General features: G+C 42.3%; 1 protein-coding gene across 2 annotated transcripts in view; it reads right to left on the bottom strand.

The window, feature by feature from the left end:
- The window catches only part of ASIC2 (acid sensing ion channel subunit 2), a 1,151,688-nt gene that overhangs the window by 9,785 nt on the left and 1,122,398 nt on the right, over window positions 1-19,505 (bottom strand). For both annotated transcript variants that reach the window (XM_032428763.1, XM_032428762.1), the window contains exons 4-6: window positions 3,965-4,115; window positions 1,884-1,940; window positions 397-550 (exon numbers count right to left, since the gene is read on the bottom strand). In XM_032428763.1, the coding sequence (XP_032284654.1) occupies window positions 397-550; window positions 1,884-1,940; window positions 3,965-4,115 (362 nt within the window). The remainder of the gene's footprint in view (window positions 1-396; window positions 551-1,883; window positions 1,941-3,964; window positions 4,116-19,505) is intronic.

The following is a 19,505-nucleotide window of genomic DNA, read 5'->3' as shown; positions in this document are numbered from 1 at the left end:
CTGGATGAGTGTTATAAAGGAAAACACCAGATGCTTGGAGAGAAAAATAAAGGGAGGGGCACTCATTTAGCTGTTTGAGGAGATGACCTTTAAATGGAGACGTGCACAATGAGGAACCAGTTAGGTAACATGTGAGAGGAAGGGAGGGGAGAGGGAAGGGAATATGCAAGGCCTCCCTGGAAAACTCCTTCAAGCTCATTAATGGCCGGGAGCTGCGTCTTAACCATCATTGTTTTTGCTTTCTGAGTCCGAAACACAGAGTTTGGCCCACAGCAGTGTTCCATTAATATCTGCTAAATGGAGCCAACTGCTTCCCTTCGCCCTCTTCCTTAATCGCTCCCAGTTCCTCCTCGATCCACCCCTTCTCCCCCTGCCTACCATGCCCACTTGGCTTACGAGATATATTTTTCTGATTTGTTAAATTTCTTCTCCAGGTACTTGGCTGACGTCTTGCTGGGGATCTTCACCATGGAGAGCTCTTTGTTGTAGCGGGTCAGGTTGCAGGGTGTCCTGCAGAGACAGTAATTACTGTCCTTCTCCGCTAGCAGACCTGGAAGGGAGACAGGAGTCAGGTGTGGGGGCGGGGCCCCTGGGTTCCGGGGGCGGGGCGTGAGCTGGGAGGAGGTGCCTTCCCCCAGGGGCAGTGAGGGGTGGAGCGCTGCGCAGAGAAGGGGAACTGGGCGTTGGCTCTAGGTTGGTAAGGGTGGGAGCTCTCATAAAATGGTGCCCACTCTTTCTAGGTTTCTCTTTGTCCTGTTCTCCTTTGACTTCCTTTATTGTTATGTTGCCCTTTAAAAATTGTTGAAAAGGCACCACTTTGGAGAACAGGCTTCCAGGGAGTCCTGGCGCCCTCAGCTTCCCAGAGCCTTCTTCTCTGCTCCTAGCCTCGGTGTTCTCATCCACAAAGTGGGCCTCCCGTCAAGGGCAAACGTGGGAGACCATTTTATCTGAAACCCAGGGCTCCGTGGTATTCCCTCTGTGGCTCCTCCCTAACCAGAGCCTGCCTCTTCTGTCTGCTGGGTTAGGGCACAAGCAAAGATCCCCAATTCCTGTCCCTAGAAGCAACCTCCCTGCATCTGGAACGTTTCTTTCCTTCAAGCTCCTCTTAGGACAGGGTGGCTAAAGACATACTTCTCTCCCTCCGTCTCTCTGAGCATCGCAGTGTTACCCACGGGCTTTGTTGATTCTGTACTCCAAAGAGAGATGTCTTTGTATACGTCAGAAGTCTCTCACTCTCTCTAAGGCCCCCCGCCCCCCCAGTCCTTCTGGAAAAATCTGGATGCAGGAGTCCAGAGCTGTCCCGGCTTAGCTCCAACAAGTGCAGCTGCTCAATGAAATTGAGTCCAAATGATTTAAACACTCTTTCTGGTTGTCTTGATTATAAATCACTTCCCAGGTCCGGAGAGAGGCAGGCGTGTGGAGTGGGTCTAGTTTTGGGGTTGTAGCTTGTTTGTGGGATCTCCCGCACCCGGAAGTTTTCCAGTGGGGGAATCCAGCAGTTATTCCAAACTGCAAGCACCCAGCCGGGAGGAGGACGAGGGGGAAATACACGCCGGCCGCCCCTCCTTCTCTCCCCCATCTCCTTCGGTGCCCACCTGGTTGTCCACTGTCCATCCTCTCTCCATCTCTGTCCGCTCCGCTGCGTTCCCCAGTGCTCTCCATTTCCCCCAAACCCCAACCCATCTCTACCCGTACCTCTCTACTGCCGTTCTCTCCCCCAGTGCCTGGTCAGCCTTCAACCGCCCGCCTGCATCCCTGCATCTGTTCACCCCTTCTCTTCCTCCTCCTCTCACCTTCCTGTCCTGTCCCCATTTCTCCCACACACAGAGGGCCTCCGAGGTCTCAATCTCAGCCCCCCACTCCATTTGTCCCCCAGTACTGACCTAGGGCAGGCTCTGCGCACTCCTTGTGCTGCTCAGGAGTACAGAAAGGGGCATCCCCTGCAAAGAAGAGACACAAGGAGAGGTACTCAGGCAGCAACATCTCTCTCCTGGGCTGGGGAAGGGGAGTGCATCCTGCAATCGGGAAGGGTAGCATACCCAGCCAGCATTCAGAAGGGAACCTCCACGGAAGGGAACCACTGATCAGAGCTGCCTGCCGGCAGTTGGGGCCCAGTGTACTCAGAGCCAGGGGATTGGGTCTGCTCTGTTCTGTGAGCTTGGGCAGGCCATAATAGAGTCCGCCTAGCTAACTTCTCCCAGATTGCTGTGCTGGTCCACCCAGCTCAGGTGGGTGATACATGAGAAAGCCTTGGTGGCTGAAAGCAGGGAGGTGGTGGAAAGTACCTCCTGCGGCTGGTGCGCATCATTGTCTGTAACTCACATGGGTACTTCCTGCAATAGGAAACACTGTGTCTGTTTTACCCGTGGGTGCGAGACTTGAGGCTTAAGTATCCTGCCTTCCCAGGACACCAGAGCTAGCAGTGATGGAGGTGGGCTTTGAACGCAGGCCAGTGTGATCCCGAGGCCAGGGATCTTTCCAACAGCAGCACTCTGCTTTGAGCAAGGGCTGCTTTGTAAGTCTCCTATTGCTCTGCCCTTAATTGCACACTAGTAACTGAGATGCCAGGAACAGTGTCATGAGTGGAATGATTAAAATCTACTGCTTCCTTTTGGCTCAGGTTCCATGAGGGGAACCTCACTGGCTGCTGACTCGGTCTGAGCATCAGGCAGGTAATATTCAGCTATATTCTCCTCTCTGGTCTCTTGGTAGAAATCCAGAAACCACCCTCGTCCACACCTTTTTTTTTCTTTTGCCAAGTGCTAAAGTTAAACCTACCACAATATCCTTTCCTTACTATTTCCCTAAACACCTTTTCAAGAGCTGAGAGCTGATATGCTTCCTCCTTTCCAACAGTAACAATTTAACTGTTATGTTTCCCTTTTTGCTCTGTCTTCTGGGAGTCTCAGGCAATTTCAAAGATCAGCAATCATCCATTTAGATTACTAGGAAAATTGTTGATTACTGATGAAATAATGCAGAATTTTGCTAGAAGCATGTTCATCTCAGCATTGGTTTTACCAGAAAACAATTGATAATCAACTAAATGTCTGATATAAGGATTTAGTTAAATAAACTTAAAGTATGATACAACTATGAAATAGTAGCCATGAAATATCATAGTGACGTTCCCAACACATAGTAGGTCATCAGTCAACAGTACTTTTGGTTTCCTCTCCCCATGTGCTAATACAATGACCACTGACTTTTGCACTTTTATATTTTAGCCCAATTTTATCCTCATAACAACTAATGATTGTGTTTTAAAGATAATGAAGGTAAGAACAGAAAGGTTTAGTAACTTTTGCCAGGTCACACAGCAGGTGAATGGAAGAATCTGAATCAGAAGCCAACGTCCCTGCCTCCAGCCCGTCATTCTTCCTTCTATGCTGCAATACCAAACTCTTCATGCTCGAATCAGCCCTCCCACCCTCCATCCCCTGCACTTCTGCTTCTGATTAGCTGACCATCTCTAATGAGATCATCTAATGAGATGGTTACATGCCTTGTTAGTCTGACAACAGAAATGTCAGCACATGCACATTTATTTGCTGGCTGATGGACTTTTGTCTCCTTCAAAAGAGTGCTAGACATTTAGATGCAAGAAGGGAACCATCTGGATGAAAGCAATAGACACCTGGGTGTTTGAACAGGTACCATACGAGGATTCAAGAATTGTAAGCACTCAGATACCTGGACACTGAACTCTAGGAGGTAAGAGCAGCGAACAATTAGCACACATATTGAGCACTGGGAGGAACGTTCTTCAAACATCTGGACGCTTCTGGACACCAGGATGCTGCCTTGGTTGCTAACTGGATGCTTCTATCTGCCCTCTAAGTGTTTGGGACCAAATACTAGCCTTCCCAGAACAGAATCCCTGTGGATCCTCGTGGAGTGGGTACAGTGTTTCCCACTGGGGTGTGAAGTGCAGAGAAGGTCCCAGGCAGTCCCTGGCACTGACCTGGCATGTGGACCATGCGGCAGTTACAGTTCTCCACTATGTAGCGCGTCTCGCAGTCAATCCGACAGGCAGTGATACTGTAAACAGGAAAGAAGTCGAGTCCCATCTCTGAGGATCGGCACTCGCCCCAGGGTGGGGGCAGATATGTGAGCTGCAAGACAGGAAGGTGGAGGCAGCAGTCAGCCCTGGAGGTTCAGCATCAACAGCCCCAGTAGCTCATTCATTCACTTATTCAATCAACAAACAATTCACTCAACAAAATGTTTTTTTTTCTTTTTTAACCCTAGCAGACTTTAACAAAGTCTCTTAGGATATTTGTGTTAGACAGTGTCACTAACTTTTATATTAAATACTCCTTTTTTGTTTGTTTTGCAATTCAGAGACTAGGTGGATATAAATATTTTTTCAATCTTTACAGTATTTCTAATGACTTCATTATTAAAAGCTAAAAATGTAAATCTGCATAAACATCTTGTATTTTTCTAAATATTTTTATTTATTTATTTTTTATTATGTTATGTTAATCACCATACATTACATCATTAGTTTTTGATGTAGCGTTCCATGATTCATTGTTTGTGTATAACACCCAGTGCTCCATTCAATACGTGCCCTCTTTAATACCCATCACCAGGCTAACCCATCCCCCCACCCCCCTCAGTTTGTTTCTCAGAGTCCATAGTCTCTCATGGTTCGTCTCCCCCTCCGATATCCCCCCTTCATTTTTCCCTTCCTACTTTCTTCTTCTTCTTCTTCTTCTTCTTCTTCTTCTTCTTCTTCTTCTTCTTTTTAACATATAATGTATTATTTGTTTCAGAGGTACAGGTCTGTGATTCAACAGTCTTACACAATTCACAGCGTTTACCATGGCACATACCCTCCCCCATGTCTATCACCCAGCCACCCCATCCCTCCCACCCTCCACCACTCCAGCAACCCTCTGTTTCCTGAGATTAAGAATTCCTCATATCAATGAGATCATATGATACATGTCTTTCTTTGATTGACTTATTTCGCTTATCATAATACCCTCTAGTTCTATCCATGTTGTTGCAAATGGCAAGATTTTGTTTTTCTTGATGGCTGCATAATATTCCATCATATATATATACCACATCTTTATCCATTCATCTGTTGATGGACATCTAGGCGCTTTCCATAGTTTGGCTATTCAACAAAATGTTTTTGAGATTTATCCACATGGTCATGTGCATTAGTTCATTTTTTTAAGTCACTGAATAGTTTTCCATGTATAAATACACCACAATCCACATCCATTCACCTGAGGATGGGCACTTGGATTGTTTCCAGTGTTTGGTGATTATGAAAAAGTCCCTATTAACATTTTATATACAAGTCAGTTCAGTTTTAGGACAGGTATTTTAAATTCTCTTAGGTAAATGGCTAGGAGTAGAATAGCTGATTCATAAGATAGGTCTAGGGATAACTTTATAGAAACTGTGAAACTGCTACCCACAGTGGTTGAACTTTCATTCCCACCAGGAGCGAACAAGAGTTTTGGTTACTTTGCATCTTTGCCAAATCTTGATTTTGTCCATATTTCTAATTTTAGACATTCTTGTAAGGGTATAGTTATATCATTGTTGTTTCTATTTGCAGTTCTCTGATGATTGATGATCTTGAGCACAATTTTAAGTGCTAATTGGCCATTCATATATTAACTTTTGTGACACGTCTTTTCAAGTCTTTTGCCCATTAAAAAAACTTGCTTACTTTTTACTTTTATTATAAAGCTGTAAGAGACTCCATATGTTCTGGATAAAAGTCCTTTGTCAGATATGTGTATTGAGAATATTTTTCCTACACCTCCTATAGTTTGTGGCTTATTTTTTCATTTTCTGAGTGGTGTATATTTTTCCTGCTTTTAAAATCCCTCATTTAAGATGTCATTTACATATGATAAAATGCATCAATTTTAATGTACAACTTAATAAATTTTTTACAAGTGTGTACACCCTGGTAACAACCATCCTAATTGAGATGCAGGACATCTCTATTAACCCTGAGAAATCCCCTATTTGCAGTCTCCTCCCAACCCTCAGGCCATCACCGATCTGCTTTCTGTCATAAATTAGTTTTACTTGCTCTAGGATTTTATATAAATAGAAGCATACAGCATGTACTCTTTTGTGTCTGCCTTCTTTCTCTTAGCAGAATGTTTTCGAGATTCATTCATTCTCTTGCATGTCTCAGTGGTTCATTCCTTTTTATTGCTGAATTTTACTTCTTCCTTTCTGGTCTCTCTTTTTTATTTTCTTGCTTCAGTGCATTGGCCAGAAACTGTATATTGTGTAATGTTGGAAAAAATTGAAGAGAGAGGCTATTCTTACCTTGTTCCTGATTGTAGGAGGAAAGGGTTCATTACTTCACTATTAAATATGTTAGGCATATGTTTTTTTTCTTAGATGCTCTTCTCAGATTGAGAAAGTTTTCTCCTATTTCTAGTTTGCTGAATACTTCTATCTTTAATGAGTATTGAGTGTTGACAAATGTGCTTCCTCTTTCTAATGAGATGATCCCATGATTTTTCTCCTTTATTCTGTGAACATGGTGAATGATACTGGTTGATCTGTAGATACTGAACCCACCTTGCATTTCTGGCATAAGCCCCACTTGGTCATGATTCATTATCCTTTTTATATATTGATGTATTTGATCTACTGTTTTGTGGAGGATTTTTGCTTCTATGTGCATGAGTGATATTGAATTTATTTTACTTTTCTTGTAAAGTCCTGGTCAGGTTTTGGTATTGTGGTTATGCTAACTTCATAAAAAATTTATAAAGTGTTTCCTTTTTCTCTATTTTCTCATTTTGTGTAGACAGTATCATTCCTGTCCTAAATGTGAAGCCATCTGGACTTGGTGATGGAGTGTGTGTTTGTGTGTGATGATTTTTAATTATGAATTCAATTCCTTTAGTAGATTTAGAGACAATCAGACTTTCCAGTTCTTCTTGTGGTATTTTTGTTGTGTTGTTTTCTAAGGAATTTGTCCATTTAATCTGTTTTTGAATTTATTAGCATACACTTGTATATAATATTCTCTTAACATTTTTGAATGTCTGTAAAATTGGTAGTAATGGCCTCTCTTTCATTCCTGATATTGGCAACTTGTGCCACCTCATTTTCCTTATGTTTTTGATTTCTAATTTAATTATGCTTTGATCAGGAAACATACTCTCCATGGTTTCATTCCTATAAAATTTACTGAGATTGATTTATAGTCCGGCATTTAGTATATCTTGGTGAATGTTCCATGTACACTTGAAAAGTATGTGTATTCTGTAATTGTTGATGTAGGTGTTTTATAAAAGGCAATTAAGTCAAATTGTTGGATAGTGTTGTTCCAATCTATATCTTTACTGAATTTTTGTCTAGTTATTTATCAATTGCTAAGAGATATGTGTTCAAATCTCTAACTATGACCATAGATTTTTCTGTTTCTCCATTTAGGTCCATCAGTTTTTGCTTCATGTATTTTTGAAACTTTATCATTAGGCACATACATATTTAGGATCATGATATCTTCTTGAGAAATTGATTCTGTTATCATTGTGAAATAACCCTCTTTATCTCATGCAATAATTTGTCTTGAGGTTTACTTTGTATATATAGACATATCAGCTTTCATATGCTTACTTATCTTTTCCCATTCTTTAATCTTTTTGGTCCACCGTTTTACTTTTAACCTATCAGAATATTTTTATATAAATATTTTAAAGATTTTATTTATTTATCTGAGAATGAAAGAGAGAACATGAGAGGAGAGAGGGTCAGAAGCAGAAGCAGACTCCCCGCTGAGCAGGGAGCCTGATGCAGGACTCGATCCTGGGACTCCAGGATCATGACCTGAGCCAAAGGCAGTTGCTTAACCAACTGAGCTACCCAGGTGCCCCAGAATATTTTTATATTTAAGGTACATCTCCTGTACACAACATATTTGAGTGCTGCTATTTTACCCTGACAATCTCTGTGATTTAATTGGAGAGTTTAATCCATTTACATTTCACATTATTCTGGATATAGTTGAGTTGAAGTCTACGATCTTGCTCTTTGTTTCCTATTTGTCCCCACTGCTATTTCTTCCTTTGTTCTATCTTCTCTGACTTCTTTTGGGTTAATTAAGTATTGTTTTAGTATATCGTTCCATCTCCTCTATTGGCTTTTGATTTATACCTCTTTGTATTATTATTATTTTTAGTTGTTGCTCTAGGATTTACAAAATACATCCTTAACTTATCAGAATCTATTTTGAATTAATATAATACCACTTCACATATAATTCTATTTACATCTCTTCCTGTCCTTTATGCTATTGCTTTCATATATTTTATTTTTACATCTGTTATAAACACTACAGTATACTGTTAATATTTCTGCCTTAAGTAGCCCACTGACTTTCAGAGAAGTTAAGATAAGAAAGAAAACTTATATTCAAATTTAACCACATATATACCATTTTCACTGTTCATTCTTTTTTTTTTTAAGATTATTTATTTGAGAGAGAGAGAGAGAACATGAACAGCAGAGGGAGAGGGAGAGAGAGAATCTCAGGCAGACTCCACATGGAGCACAGAGCCTGATGCAGGGCTCCATCTCACAACACTGAGATCAGGGCCAGAGCCAAAACCAAGAGTCACATGCTTAGCTGACTGTGCCACCCAGGCACCCCTGCTGTTCGTCATTCTTTTGTGTAGATCTGAATTTCCATTTGCTATCAGTTCTCTTCAGGTGGAACAACTTTATCATTTCTTTCAGTATGGGTTCACTAGTGGTAAATAGTCTCTGTTTTCATTTATCTGTAAGATGTGTTAATTTTGTCTTTATTTTTGAAACATATTTTGGCTATGTATAGAATTCCAAGTTGTTAAGTGTCTTTTTCACCATTTCAAAGATATTCCACTGTTTCTGGCCTCTATTGTTTTTGAAGAGAAATCAGTCATAATTTTTTCATTGCTCCCTTCTATGTATTACACCTCTTCTCCTCTGACTACCTTTAAGATTTTGTTGTTGTTATTTTGTTTTCAGGATTTTGACTGTGCCATACCTGGATGTGATTTTCTTTGTATTTATCCTGCTTGGATCACTGAGTTTCTTGAATCTGTGGAATGATGCTTTTAAACAAATTTAGAAAATTTTTAGACAACATTTCTTCAATTATTTTTTTCTCAAATGATTTCACAAATCACTGGGGCTCTGTTCACTTTTATCAGTCTTTTTTCCCTCTTTTTGTCTCATTTGAATAATTTTTGTTAACCTGCCTTCAAGTTTGGTGTTCATTTATTGTTTTCTCACCAGTCTTCTGAGAATCCCATCCAATAGTTTTTCTATTTCAGGTAATTATATATTTCAGCTATAGGTTGACCTTTTAAAAAAAGTTTTCATATCTTCTCTAAAAGTTTCTCATTATTTACATCTCTTTCTGTAATTTTTTAACATGCTTATCATTGTTATTTTAAAGTTGCTGTTTCTAATTCCAACATGGGCTATATGTGGATCTGTTTTGACTGGTTGTTTATTTTTCTTTTCATATTTTCCTTCTTTTTTTCATGTGTCTAGTAGTTTTTTACTACATATGGGGAATATAGTCCTTTTTAACTGTATGCTGGACATTGTGAATAACTATAGTGACTCTGGATCAATTATCTTCCACTGAATACTATTGGGTTTTGTTCTAGCAGGCAGTTAAATTAATGGTGAATCACTTTGATTTTGTGGAGGCATTGTTTAGGCTTTGTTTATAGATGGGCATATTTTAGTTTTGCCTTTAGTTCTGGATTATAGCTCTTTGTCTTTGGATGTGATCTTAACTCCTGAGGGACGACTCTTCTGGGATTTTGGTGGAAGGTCTGAGGTGTTTATCAAGTCTCTCCAACTTGATGAGACTTGGATTTCAAGTCTGTCTCCCACCAGTGGCAGCTGCGGAAATTGCTTCCCATTTCTTTCTAACTTGTTTTTGCACCTGAACTTCTTGGAGTCTCTCCTCTTCTGTATGAAGTTTGAAGTTCAGGCTAGGACTCATACCTCTATCCATCTATCCACACCCACCCATCCACTTTCCATGTGTCCAATAAACATCTATTTAGCACCTATTCTGTTCTAGGAACACTGCTAGAAACTGAGGCTCTGACGATGAATGAGATGTAGCTCTTCTGACTATGGGGCTTACAGCTCCGATGGGGAGCCCCCTCGCTTTTAAGATTTCTTTTCCCAATTTTTAGCCTTTCAGGCAACCCCGAATTCTGACTTCAGACTTCTTAACTCAATGGCTGCTGCTTCCTGCTTGAACTCTATCCCCAGGATTCCCTTAGAACTTGGCATGCCTCCCAGGGGAGGTCAGGTAAATAATGTGTACTTCACTCAGTGTGGTTCCCTTCCTTCAAGGGCTGTGTATCTTCCAGTTTCTGCCTGCTTTTCGTCTCTTTCCAGTGCCATCAAATAGTAGCTTTAAAATATTTTGTGCAGAGTTTATAATTGCTCTTTTCAGGAGAGTTTGTCTGATGTAAGCTGCTCCACCATTACTGGGAACCAAAAGCCTCCACTTGTTTTATTTAACATTCACAGGACTCCTTTGAGGTTTGATGCTCCTATTCTCATTTTATTAATGAGAAACTTGAGTATCGGAAAGGTTAAGTAAGCTGTCCAAGATCACGAACCTACTCAGTGGCAGAGCCAGGAGACGGACCTGGGAATTTCTGACCCCGGCCTTGTGCTTATCACACTACGTTGCCTCTATAGTAACTTGGTGGGAGGGAGGGAGGGAGGGAGAAATACTCCAAGGAGGACTTTTTCAGAGCCTTTCTTTTTCTTTTAATCTCACGGTTTCTGTTCTTCCTTTTTCATGGTTTGCTTTACTCCTTCATCTTTCTTTGGTGGTAATGAGTTTGATGGGGCTTTTGCCCAAATTTCCTGTATGACATTGGAAAAGTCACTGCTCTATTCTAGACAGTATTCCCATGTGTAAATAGGGACGTTTGTGGGTAGGAGGTGTCCTCTAATTAGAATGGATTGCATCCCCTATGTTGCTCAATATTGCATCATTAAACACACAAACTGGCTTTGGGAAAAACTAATCATGACTTTTGGCAAGTCTAGGGGTCTAAAATGATATAAATTAACTCTGGAGGGGGAGCCCATTTATTTTTTCTCCTATTAAAACAGGTTCCCACAATGGGTTGACCCAAGAATGTGGCTGGTAAAGCTCTGATGGTGATGAGCCAAAGTTTGTTCAGGGTCAGCCACTTCCCTTTTGTTGCAGAGGTCATGACCCAGATACCACCACTACCTTGCTGTGGCTGGTTCATCATCTGTTCCTTCAGGTTTTCTGAAGAATCACACACTGTGGCAGCTGGAAAATCACAGCACGTATAGCATCAACTCTTGCTTACCAATGAGTACCTGAAAGTAGGTTGGAATATTTGTTTATCCTGGGCAAGCAAAGCCTCTGGGGGACCCTGAAGCACTGTCTTCAGATATCTGAAGGGCTGTCTCAGGGAAGAATGAGATTTGTTTTCTGGCTTCCCAAGGGAAAGACAGATACAAGAATAGTTGTAATAAAGGAAATGAAGATGATGATAACATTTATTGATGTTGCAGTCACTGTGGTAGGCACATTACACGTATGACTCTAATCCTAAAGAAGGATAAATTCTGGCTCAACTTTATAACTTACTAGCATGATTCAATAATAAAGTCACTGTCTTGAGAGTGAATTCCCCAACCTGAGGGGTGTTCAAGCAGAAGCGACATGAATCCCTAGCTGGGATGGGAAGAGACTCAAACATTGGGTGTGCAGTGGATGAGATGGCTCCTAAGGTTTCTTAAGTCCCTATGTTTAATCATAGATCCTAAACCTATTCTTTTTACTAGAAAAATTAGAGGCAGTGGAAGGAGCTAGATAGAATCTTGAACCCCACTCTTTCATGAGCCAGCTATCATGACCTTGGTAATCCCCCCCCCCCCCCCCCCCGCTGTTCGTGTCCTCATCTGATCAAATGAGATTAGTGCCCTGCAGGCTGGCAGGTGCTCACCAAGGCTTAGTTCCCAGCCCCAACACCTAATAAGCCCCCTCATGCTTCTCTGCCCCTTCATTCATGCAACAAACAAGCAGCTCAGCTCTGCCTCTGCGCCCCTAAAGTTCAGTTCTGTAGACCAGCAATCTTTTCCCTTTTTAGGTCGAGTTACTTTGAGTTGGGTTTATTACGATAAGGACTCAGTGCCAAGCAACTGGATCTAGGGGTCTGGAGCTAGGAGAGAGGAGAGGCGCCCGGAATGGAGCCTTGAAGTGTTCTTGCATGTACTTGACATCTCACCCTCCCTTCCCATGTTTTTCCACTATGCCATGGCTTTTGGATAATTGCTGAAATTTATGAACTTGAACAAAGAACTCAGCACTTTTGTGATTGACTATTCTGGTGCTGGCCTTTCGTTGCTCCACTGTCTTGAGGCTTCTGTCCGCAGTCATTTTCACTTTATAGGGAGAGAAGCTTGTGTTTGCTGCCTCCTTGCCTGGAAACATCCTGTGCTGTTCCTCAGTCTCTAGCTTTCCCAGCGTCCCCCAGCCCACAGATCCCAATGCAAACCAGCAGGTGGCGCTGCAGTTAGCGCACCTACCCACGTGCTTGTCTGCAGTTTGAACAAGGGAGGGAGTCAGTGGGTCTCCCTTGCCAAGCTCCCTGGCCTTTTCCTTGTGTCTGCAGCCCACACTCAGGCCTTGGCTGGGATGCTCTGTGGGAGCACTGGGGCTGGAGAGGTGAGTAAAACGGGGCTCCTGTTTGCCCAAGCCCTGCTCCTGCCAGCATCGTAGGGATGTCCCCACATCCCGGGGGCCTGTCCTCTGCCTCTTCCTCCAGCCTGCACAGCTGAAGGGGAGTGGGCAGAACACAGCGCTATTACTGACAGGCTAAGTTAACTAACTACTCTGGGCCTCAGCTTCCTGATCTGCAAAACAGAGCTGATAATTTAAAACTCACAGGGCTTCCTTGAGGGTTAGATGAGAATAAGCCTGGCACCTTGCACAGCGTTTACACATGTTTATTGTCTTTAGATTAGGGAAGCATCTATAAAAGTCCTTCATTCACGGTGGCTGTCTGGTGGCTGGTTCTACATGCCTGTCCTAATTGGCATCCCTTCTCCAATGGTACCCATATCTCTCCCTGCCCCCTGGATCTCAGGCCTCTAGTGCAGCACATGGTATGTGCTTCAGACTTGTTTATCGAATGAATTGCCCCATCCTGCTTTCTCCTAGCCTAAGTATAGAGGATGAGTGCAAGGGGCTGCCCTCTCCAAACCATGCAGGACCACCGTGTTGTTCACCATAGGCTCTGCACTGAAGTAGGCTCAGCACCAAATCACTCTGAGTCCTGGACTAGTCAATGGCAGGTTTTCCTTTGTGACCTAGGGCATGCCACTCAATCTCTCTGGGCTTTTCTGTCTCATCTGTAAGGGGCAGGGCTCTAATGGTACTCTGCTCTGAGAGGTCCCAGGTTCCAGGATTAGGGGACAATGAGGTCCCCCGACCTCTGAGCCAGGCCCTGTGATCTCCCCTTCATTTTTTCCACTTCCCACTCCAAGTGCAAACTTCTGCTTTGCCCACCCAGATGGAGGGGATATCAGAGCCTGCTTTCGAGACATAATTTGCAGTTTGATGCTTTTATTGAATCCTGCTGAATGATTTAGTGTGTTCACAAGTGATTATATGGCGCTCCTTTTAAACAATCCTAAAATCAAATGAGATACTAAAATCAAATCTACCCTTCAGTCACTCACAGAGGCAGCAACGGGTCTCAGGGGAGACATGTCCTTGTAGGCAGCACACAAGCAGTGAGGTAGCTCCAACTTCAGTGACAGTTCAACTCACAAGGTCAAAGCAGAAGAGATGGCATCGGGAAGAAGCAAAAGTCGTAGTGACTGAGCCGTAAGAACACCTGCCAGTTTGAGCGCGCCTGCTATGCGTCAGGCACTTTCAAGAATATCGTCTCTTTCAATCCTCACACTGACCCTGAGAGAAGAAGTCCTACATGCCCGAGAGACTGACTGTAGCTGAATTGATGGTATGGACACAGCTGATATTTACTGAATCCTTATGAAGCACCTTATTTATACTGACTGCTTGCATTCCCGCAGCAACCTTGTGAAGACTTTTATGCCTTCATTGTATATCTGGGAGGACTGGAGCATTTAAGGGACTATGGTCATGGAATTAGAACGTAGCAGTCTGCACCTTTAACAACTACCTACAATGAAAGAATTGGTCACAGGGCTTGGGGTCCACAGAAAGTAGAGGCAATTCCTGGGTGGGCGGGGGGACACTGAGGCAGAGATTTGAGAGATGGGAACATGTGTTCTTCAGACTCCAATATGGGAAATAGTGCATTCATTGAACAGTGCAGTCCTCTCAATAACCTTGCCAGTTAAATGATATCATCCCATTTTACAGATGAGCAAACTTTGGTAAGTTGCCCAACACCACACAGCTGAGAAGTGGCAGAGGCAAGATACAGAGCAACATCTGTCCAACTGCAGGACTCCTGATTGGGGGTCAGGAGACATCCTAATCTTGGCTCTGTTGTTATCCTGCTGTCCTCTCAGGGGACTTAGGTTTTTCATCTGCAAACCAGGTGACTGTTCCTTTCCCGCATTCTGGGTACATGGCAGACATCACTAGTCAATCACAGATGTGGTCTTGGAACTTAGCTAAACACTGCCATTTGATTGAAATTGGAACAGAGAGGAAATGTATTTGGGAGGCTTCATCTGTAGAAACCTTAAAACTACTCGTTGAATATTCACATAGACCAGATAAATGTTCAGCCTGAGCAAATTATTATATACTATATAAAATACAGAATGTGACTTCCTTGCAAGAAGAGTAACCATAACCTGCCCTCTTGTGTAGGAACATCCCTGACTGCTGTTTGGACCATTTGGACCAAAGGAAGATTCACCCACTCAGAATTCAGCGATGCCCTGGTCCTGCACTGAGGTCACACACAGAGTTCTTTGTTGTGCTGGCTGGAAATTAGTAGTAGTAGCTGGTGCAGCACTTTGATAAGCAACAACAATCAATTTAAAAAGTGAATTACCAGGGCGGAGCAAGATGGTGGAGGAGTAGGAGACCTGGATTTCGTCTCCTCTATGGAAGTCAGCTGGATAGGGATCAAACCATTCTGAACACCTACGAACTCAACAGGAGATCGAAGAAAAGAAGAGCAACAACTCTCTGAACAGAAAAGTGACCACTTTCTGGAAGGTAGGACGTGAGGAGAAGTGAATCCGAGGCGATATTCGGGAGGACAGACGGTGGGGAGGGGCCTCCATCAGCCGCTTCTGGCAAGTGATAGAGCAGCGGAGCACAAAATCGGAACTTTTAGAAGTCGGCTCTGCTGAGGGACGTAGCTCCAGTGGCTAAGCGGGGGGTGGAACCCTCGTGGGACAGTGTGGTCTCAGGACCCTCGGGGTCACAGAAAGACCGGGGGTGCCTGAGTGTGGCAGAGCTCCCAGGTATCAGAGCGGGGAAGCCGGCTACAGAGACGGAGCCAAGGAGCGGGCTCTCAGCTCCTGGTTGCCATAAACCGTGATCCGCAGCACAGTTGGGCCACTGCTCCTCCAGCAGGGACCCAACAAACGGCAAATCCGGGGAGACTCACATTTCTCCCCTAGGAGGAGTGGCGTGGGAGCGCACCACAGGGATCTGCTGGGTTTGGAGACTCCACACCTAGTCGGGTGCCAGAGATAGAAACGCTTGGTCACAGGCCGGGTGAGCACAGAGTGTGGCCGGAGACCAGAGAGACAAGAGTGATTGACTGCTTTTCTCTGGGGGCACTCTGAGGAGCGGGGCCCCGAGTTCCTGGCTCCTCCGGAGAGGAGATTGGGAGGCCGCCATTTTCACTCTAGTCCTCCAAAGCCATACTGAAAGCTTGCAGGGAACAAAAGTTGCAAGAGCAAACCCGAGCAGATTACTTACTTCGGACCAGGCGAGAGCAGGGCAATTCCACCTCCGGCAAAGACCGAACCACGACAATAGGCCCCTCCCCCAGAAGATCAGCGAGAACAGCCAGCCAAGACCAAGTTTACCGATCAATGAGAACGGCAGAACTCCAGAGCTAGGGGAATACTACACATCGAATCCATGGCTTTTTTTACCATGATTCTTTAGTCTTTCAAAGTTAATTTTTTTAACTTTTTTTTTGAATTATTCTTTTTCCCTTTTTCAACCAACATCTTATCTATCCCTTTTTTAAAAAACATTTTTATTTTTCATTTTTAGAGTCATATTCTATCCCTTCATAGTAGCTACCTTTATTTTTGGCATATATATATAAGTTGTTCTCTCTTTAAAATTTTTGAGATACAGTTTCTTCTAACAGATCAAATATACCCTAAATCTCCAGTGTATGGCTTTGTTCTAGTCTGCTGCCTGATCACGTCTTCTCCCTTTTATTTTTTTATAAATCCTCTTCTTTCTTTTTTCAAACAATTTATCAATTCCTTTTATAAAATTTTTTATAATTTTCATCTTTACAGTCATATTCCATCCCTTCATCATATCAACCCTTATTTTTGAACACATATAAGTTTTTCTTTCTTTAAAATTTTGGGAGGCACTTTCTTCTAACAGACAAAAATACACCCAAAATCTAGTGTGTGGCACTGATCTATGCACCAGCCTGATCATATTTGATCATATTCTGGTTTTTTTGGTTTTGTTCTGTTTAAAAAACCTTTTTCTTTTCTTTTTTTTTCTTTTTCTTTTTTCTTTCTTTCCCTTTCTTTTCCCCCGGCTTCAGGTCTTTTCTGACATTGTTACCCTGTTAGCATTTTGTTCTCTCATTCATCTATTCTCCTTTGGACAAAATGACAAGATGGAAAAAAATCACCTCAACAAAAAGAACAAGAAGTAATACCGACTGCCAAGGACCTACTCAATACGGACATAAGTACAATGTCGGACTTAGAGTTCAGAATCATGATTTTAAAGATACTAGCTGGGCTTGAAAAAAGCATGGAAGTTATTAGAGAAACCCTTTCTGGAGAAATAAAAGAACTAAAATCTAACCAAGTCGAAATCAAAAAGGCTATTAATGAGGTGCAATAAAAAATGTGGACACTAACTGCGAGGATAAATGAGGCAAGAGAGAATCAGTGATATAGAAGACCAAATGATGGAAAATAAAGAAGCTGAGAAAAAGAGATAAACAACTACTAGATCACGACGGCAGAATTCGACAGATAAGCGATACCATAAGAATGGTAACAACATTAGAATAATTGGGACCCAGAAGAAGAAGAAAGAGAGGGGCAGAAGGTATATTGGAGCAAATTATAGCAGAGAACTTCCCTAATTTGGGGAAGGAAACAGGCATCAAAATCCAGGAGGCACAGAGAACCCTTCTCAAAATCAATAAAAATAGGTCAACATCCCGACATCTAATAGTAAAACTTACAAGGCTCAGAGACAAAGAGAAAATCCTGAAAGCAGCTTGGGAAAAGAGGTATATAACCTACAATGGTAGAAACATTAGATTGGCAACAGACCTATCCACAGAGACCTAGCAGGCCAGAATGATACAAACCTGGCATGATAAATCAGAGCACTAAATGAGAAAAATATGCAGCCAAGAATACTATATCCAGCTAGGCTGTCATTGAAAATAGAAGGAGAGGTAAAAAGCTTCCAGGACAAACAAAAACTAAAGGAATTTGCAAACACGAAACCAGCCCTACAAGAAATCTTGAAAGGGGTCCTCTAAGCAAACAGAGAGCCTAAAAGCAACATAGACCTGAAAGGAACACAGACAATATACAGTAACAGTCACCTTACAGGCAATACAATGGCACTAAATTCCTATCTTTCAATAGTTACCCTGAATGTAAATGAGCTAAATGCCCCAATCAAAAGACACAGGCTATCAGATTGGATTGAAAAACAAGACCCATCGATATGCTGTCTGCAAGAGACTCATTTTAGACCCAAAGACACCCCCAGATTGAAAGTGAGGGGGTGGAAAACCATTTACCATGCTAATGGACACCAAAAGAAAGCTGGGGTGGCAATCCTTATATCAGACAAATTAGATTTTAAACCAAAGACTGTAATAAGAGATGAGGAAGGACACTATATCCTACTTAAAGGGTCTATCCAACAAGAAGATCTAACAACTGTAAATATCTATGCCCCTAACATGGGAGCAGCCAATTATATAAGGCAATTAATAACAAAAGCAAAGAAACACATTGACAATAATGCAATAATAGTGGACTTTAACACCCCACCCCCAATGAAATGGACAGATCATCTAAGCAAAAGATCAACAAGGAAATAAAGACTTTAAATGACACATTGGACCAAATGGACTTCACAGACTATTCAGAACATTCCATCCCAAAGCAACGGAATACACATTCTTCTCTAGTGCCCATGGAACATTCTCCAGAATCGATCACATCCTAGGTCACAAATCAGGTCTCCACCAGTACCAAAAGATTGGGATCATTCCCTGCCTATTTTCAGACCACAATGCTTTAAAACTAGAACTCAATCACAAGAGGAAAGTCAGAAAGAACTCAAATACATGGAGGCTAAGAGCATCCTACTAAAGAATGCACGGGTCAACCAGGAAAATTCATGGAAACCAATGAAAATGAAAACACAACTCTTCAAAATCTTTGGGATGCAGCAAAGGCAGTCCTAAGAGGAAAGTATATAGCAATACAAACCTTTCTCAAGAAACAAGAAAGGTCTCAAGTACACAACCTAACCCTACACCTAAAGGAGCTGGAGAAAGAACAGCAAATAAAGCCTAAACCCAGCAGGAGAAGAGAAATAATAAAGATCAGAGCAGAAATCAATGAAATAGAAACCAAAAGAACAGTAGAACAGATCAACGAAACTAAGAGCTGGTTCTTTGAAAGAATTAACAAGATTGATAAACCCCTGGCCAGACTTATCAAAAAGAGAAGAAAAATGATCCAAGTCAACAAAATCATGAATGAAAGAGGAGACATCACAACCAACACCAAAGAAATACAAACAATTATAAGAACATATTATGAGCAACTCTATGCCAGCAAATTAAATAATTTGGAAGAAAAGGATGCATTCCTAGAGATGCCTCAACTACCAAAACTGAACCAGGAAGAAATAGGAAACCTGAACAGACCTATAACCACTAAGGAAATTGAAGCAGTCATCAAAAATCTCCCAAAACACAAAAGCCCAGGGCCAGATGGCTTCCCAGGGGAATTCTACCAAACATTTCAAGAAGAATTAATACCTATTCTTCTGAAACTGTTCCAAAAAATAGAAAAGGAAGGAAAACTTCCAAACTCGTTTTATGAAGCCACCATTACCTTGATCCGAAAACCAGGCAAAGACTCCATCCAAAAGGAGAATTACAGACCAATATCCTTGATGAACATGGATGCAAAAATTCTCACCAAAATACTAGCCAATAGGATCCAACAGTACATTAAAAGGATTATTCACCACGACCAAGTGGGATTTATCCCTGGGCTGCAAG

This window comes from Phoca vitulina, unplaced genomic scaffold, assembly GCF_004348235.1.
Source record: "Phoca vitulina isolate PV1807 unplaced genomic scaffold, GSC_HSeal_1.0 scaffold40, whole genome shotgun sequence".
NCBI classification, from domain to species: domain Eukaryota; kingdom Metazoa; phylum Chordata; class Mammalia; order Carnivora; family Phocidae; genus Phoca; species Phoca vitulina.
This window is presented reverse-complemented; position numbering and strand designations above follow the sequence as displayed.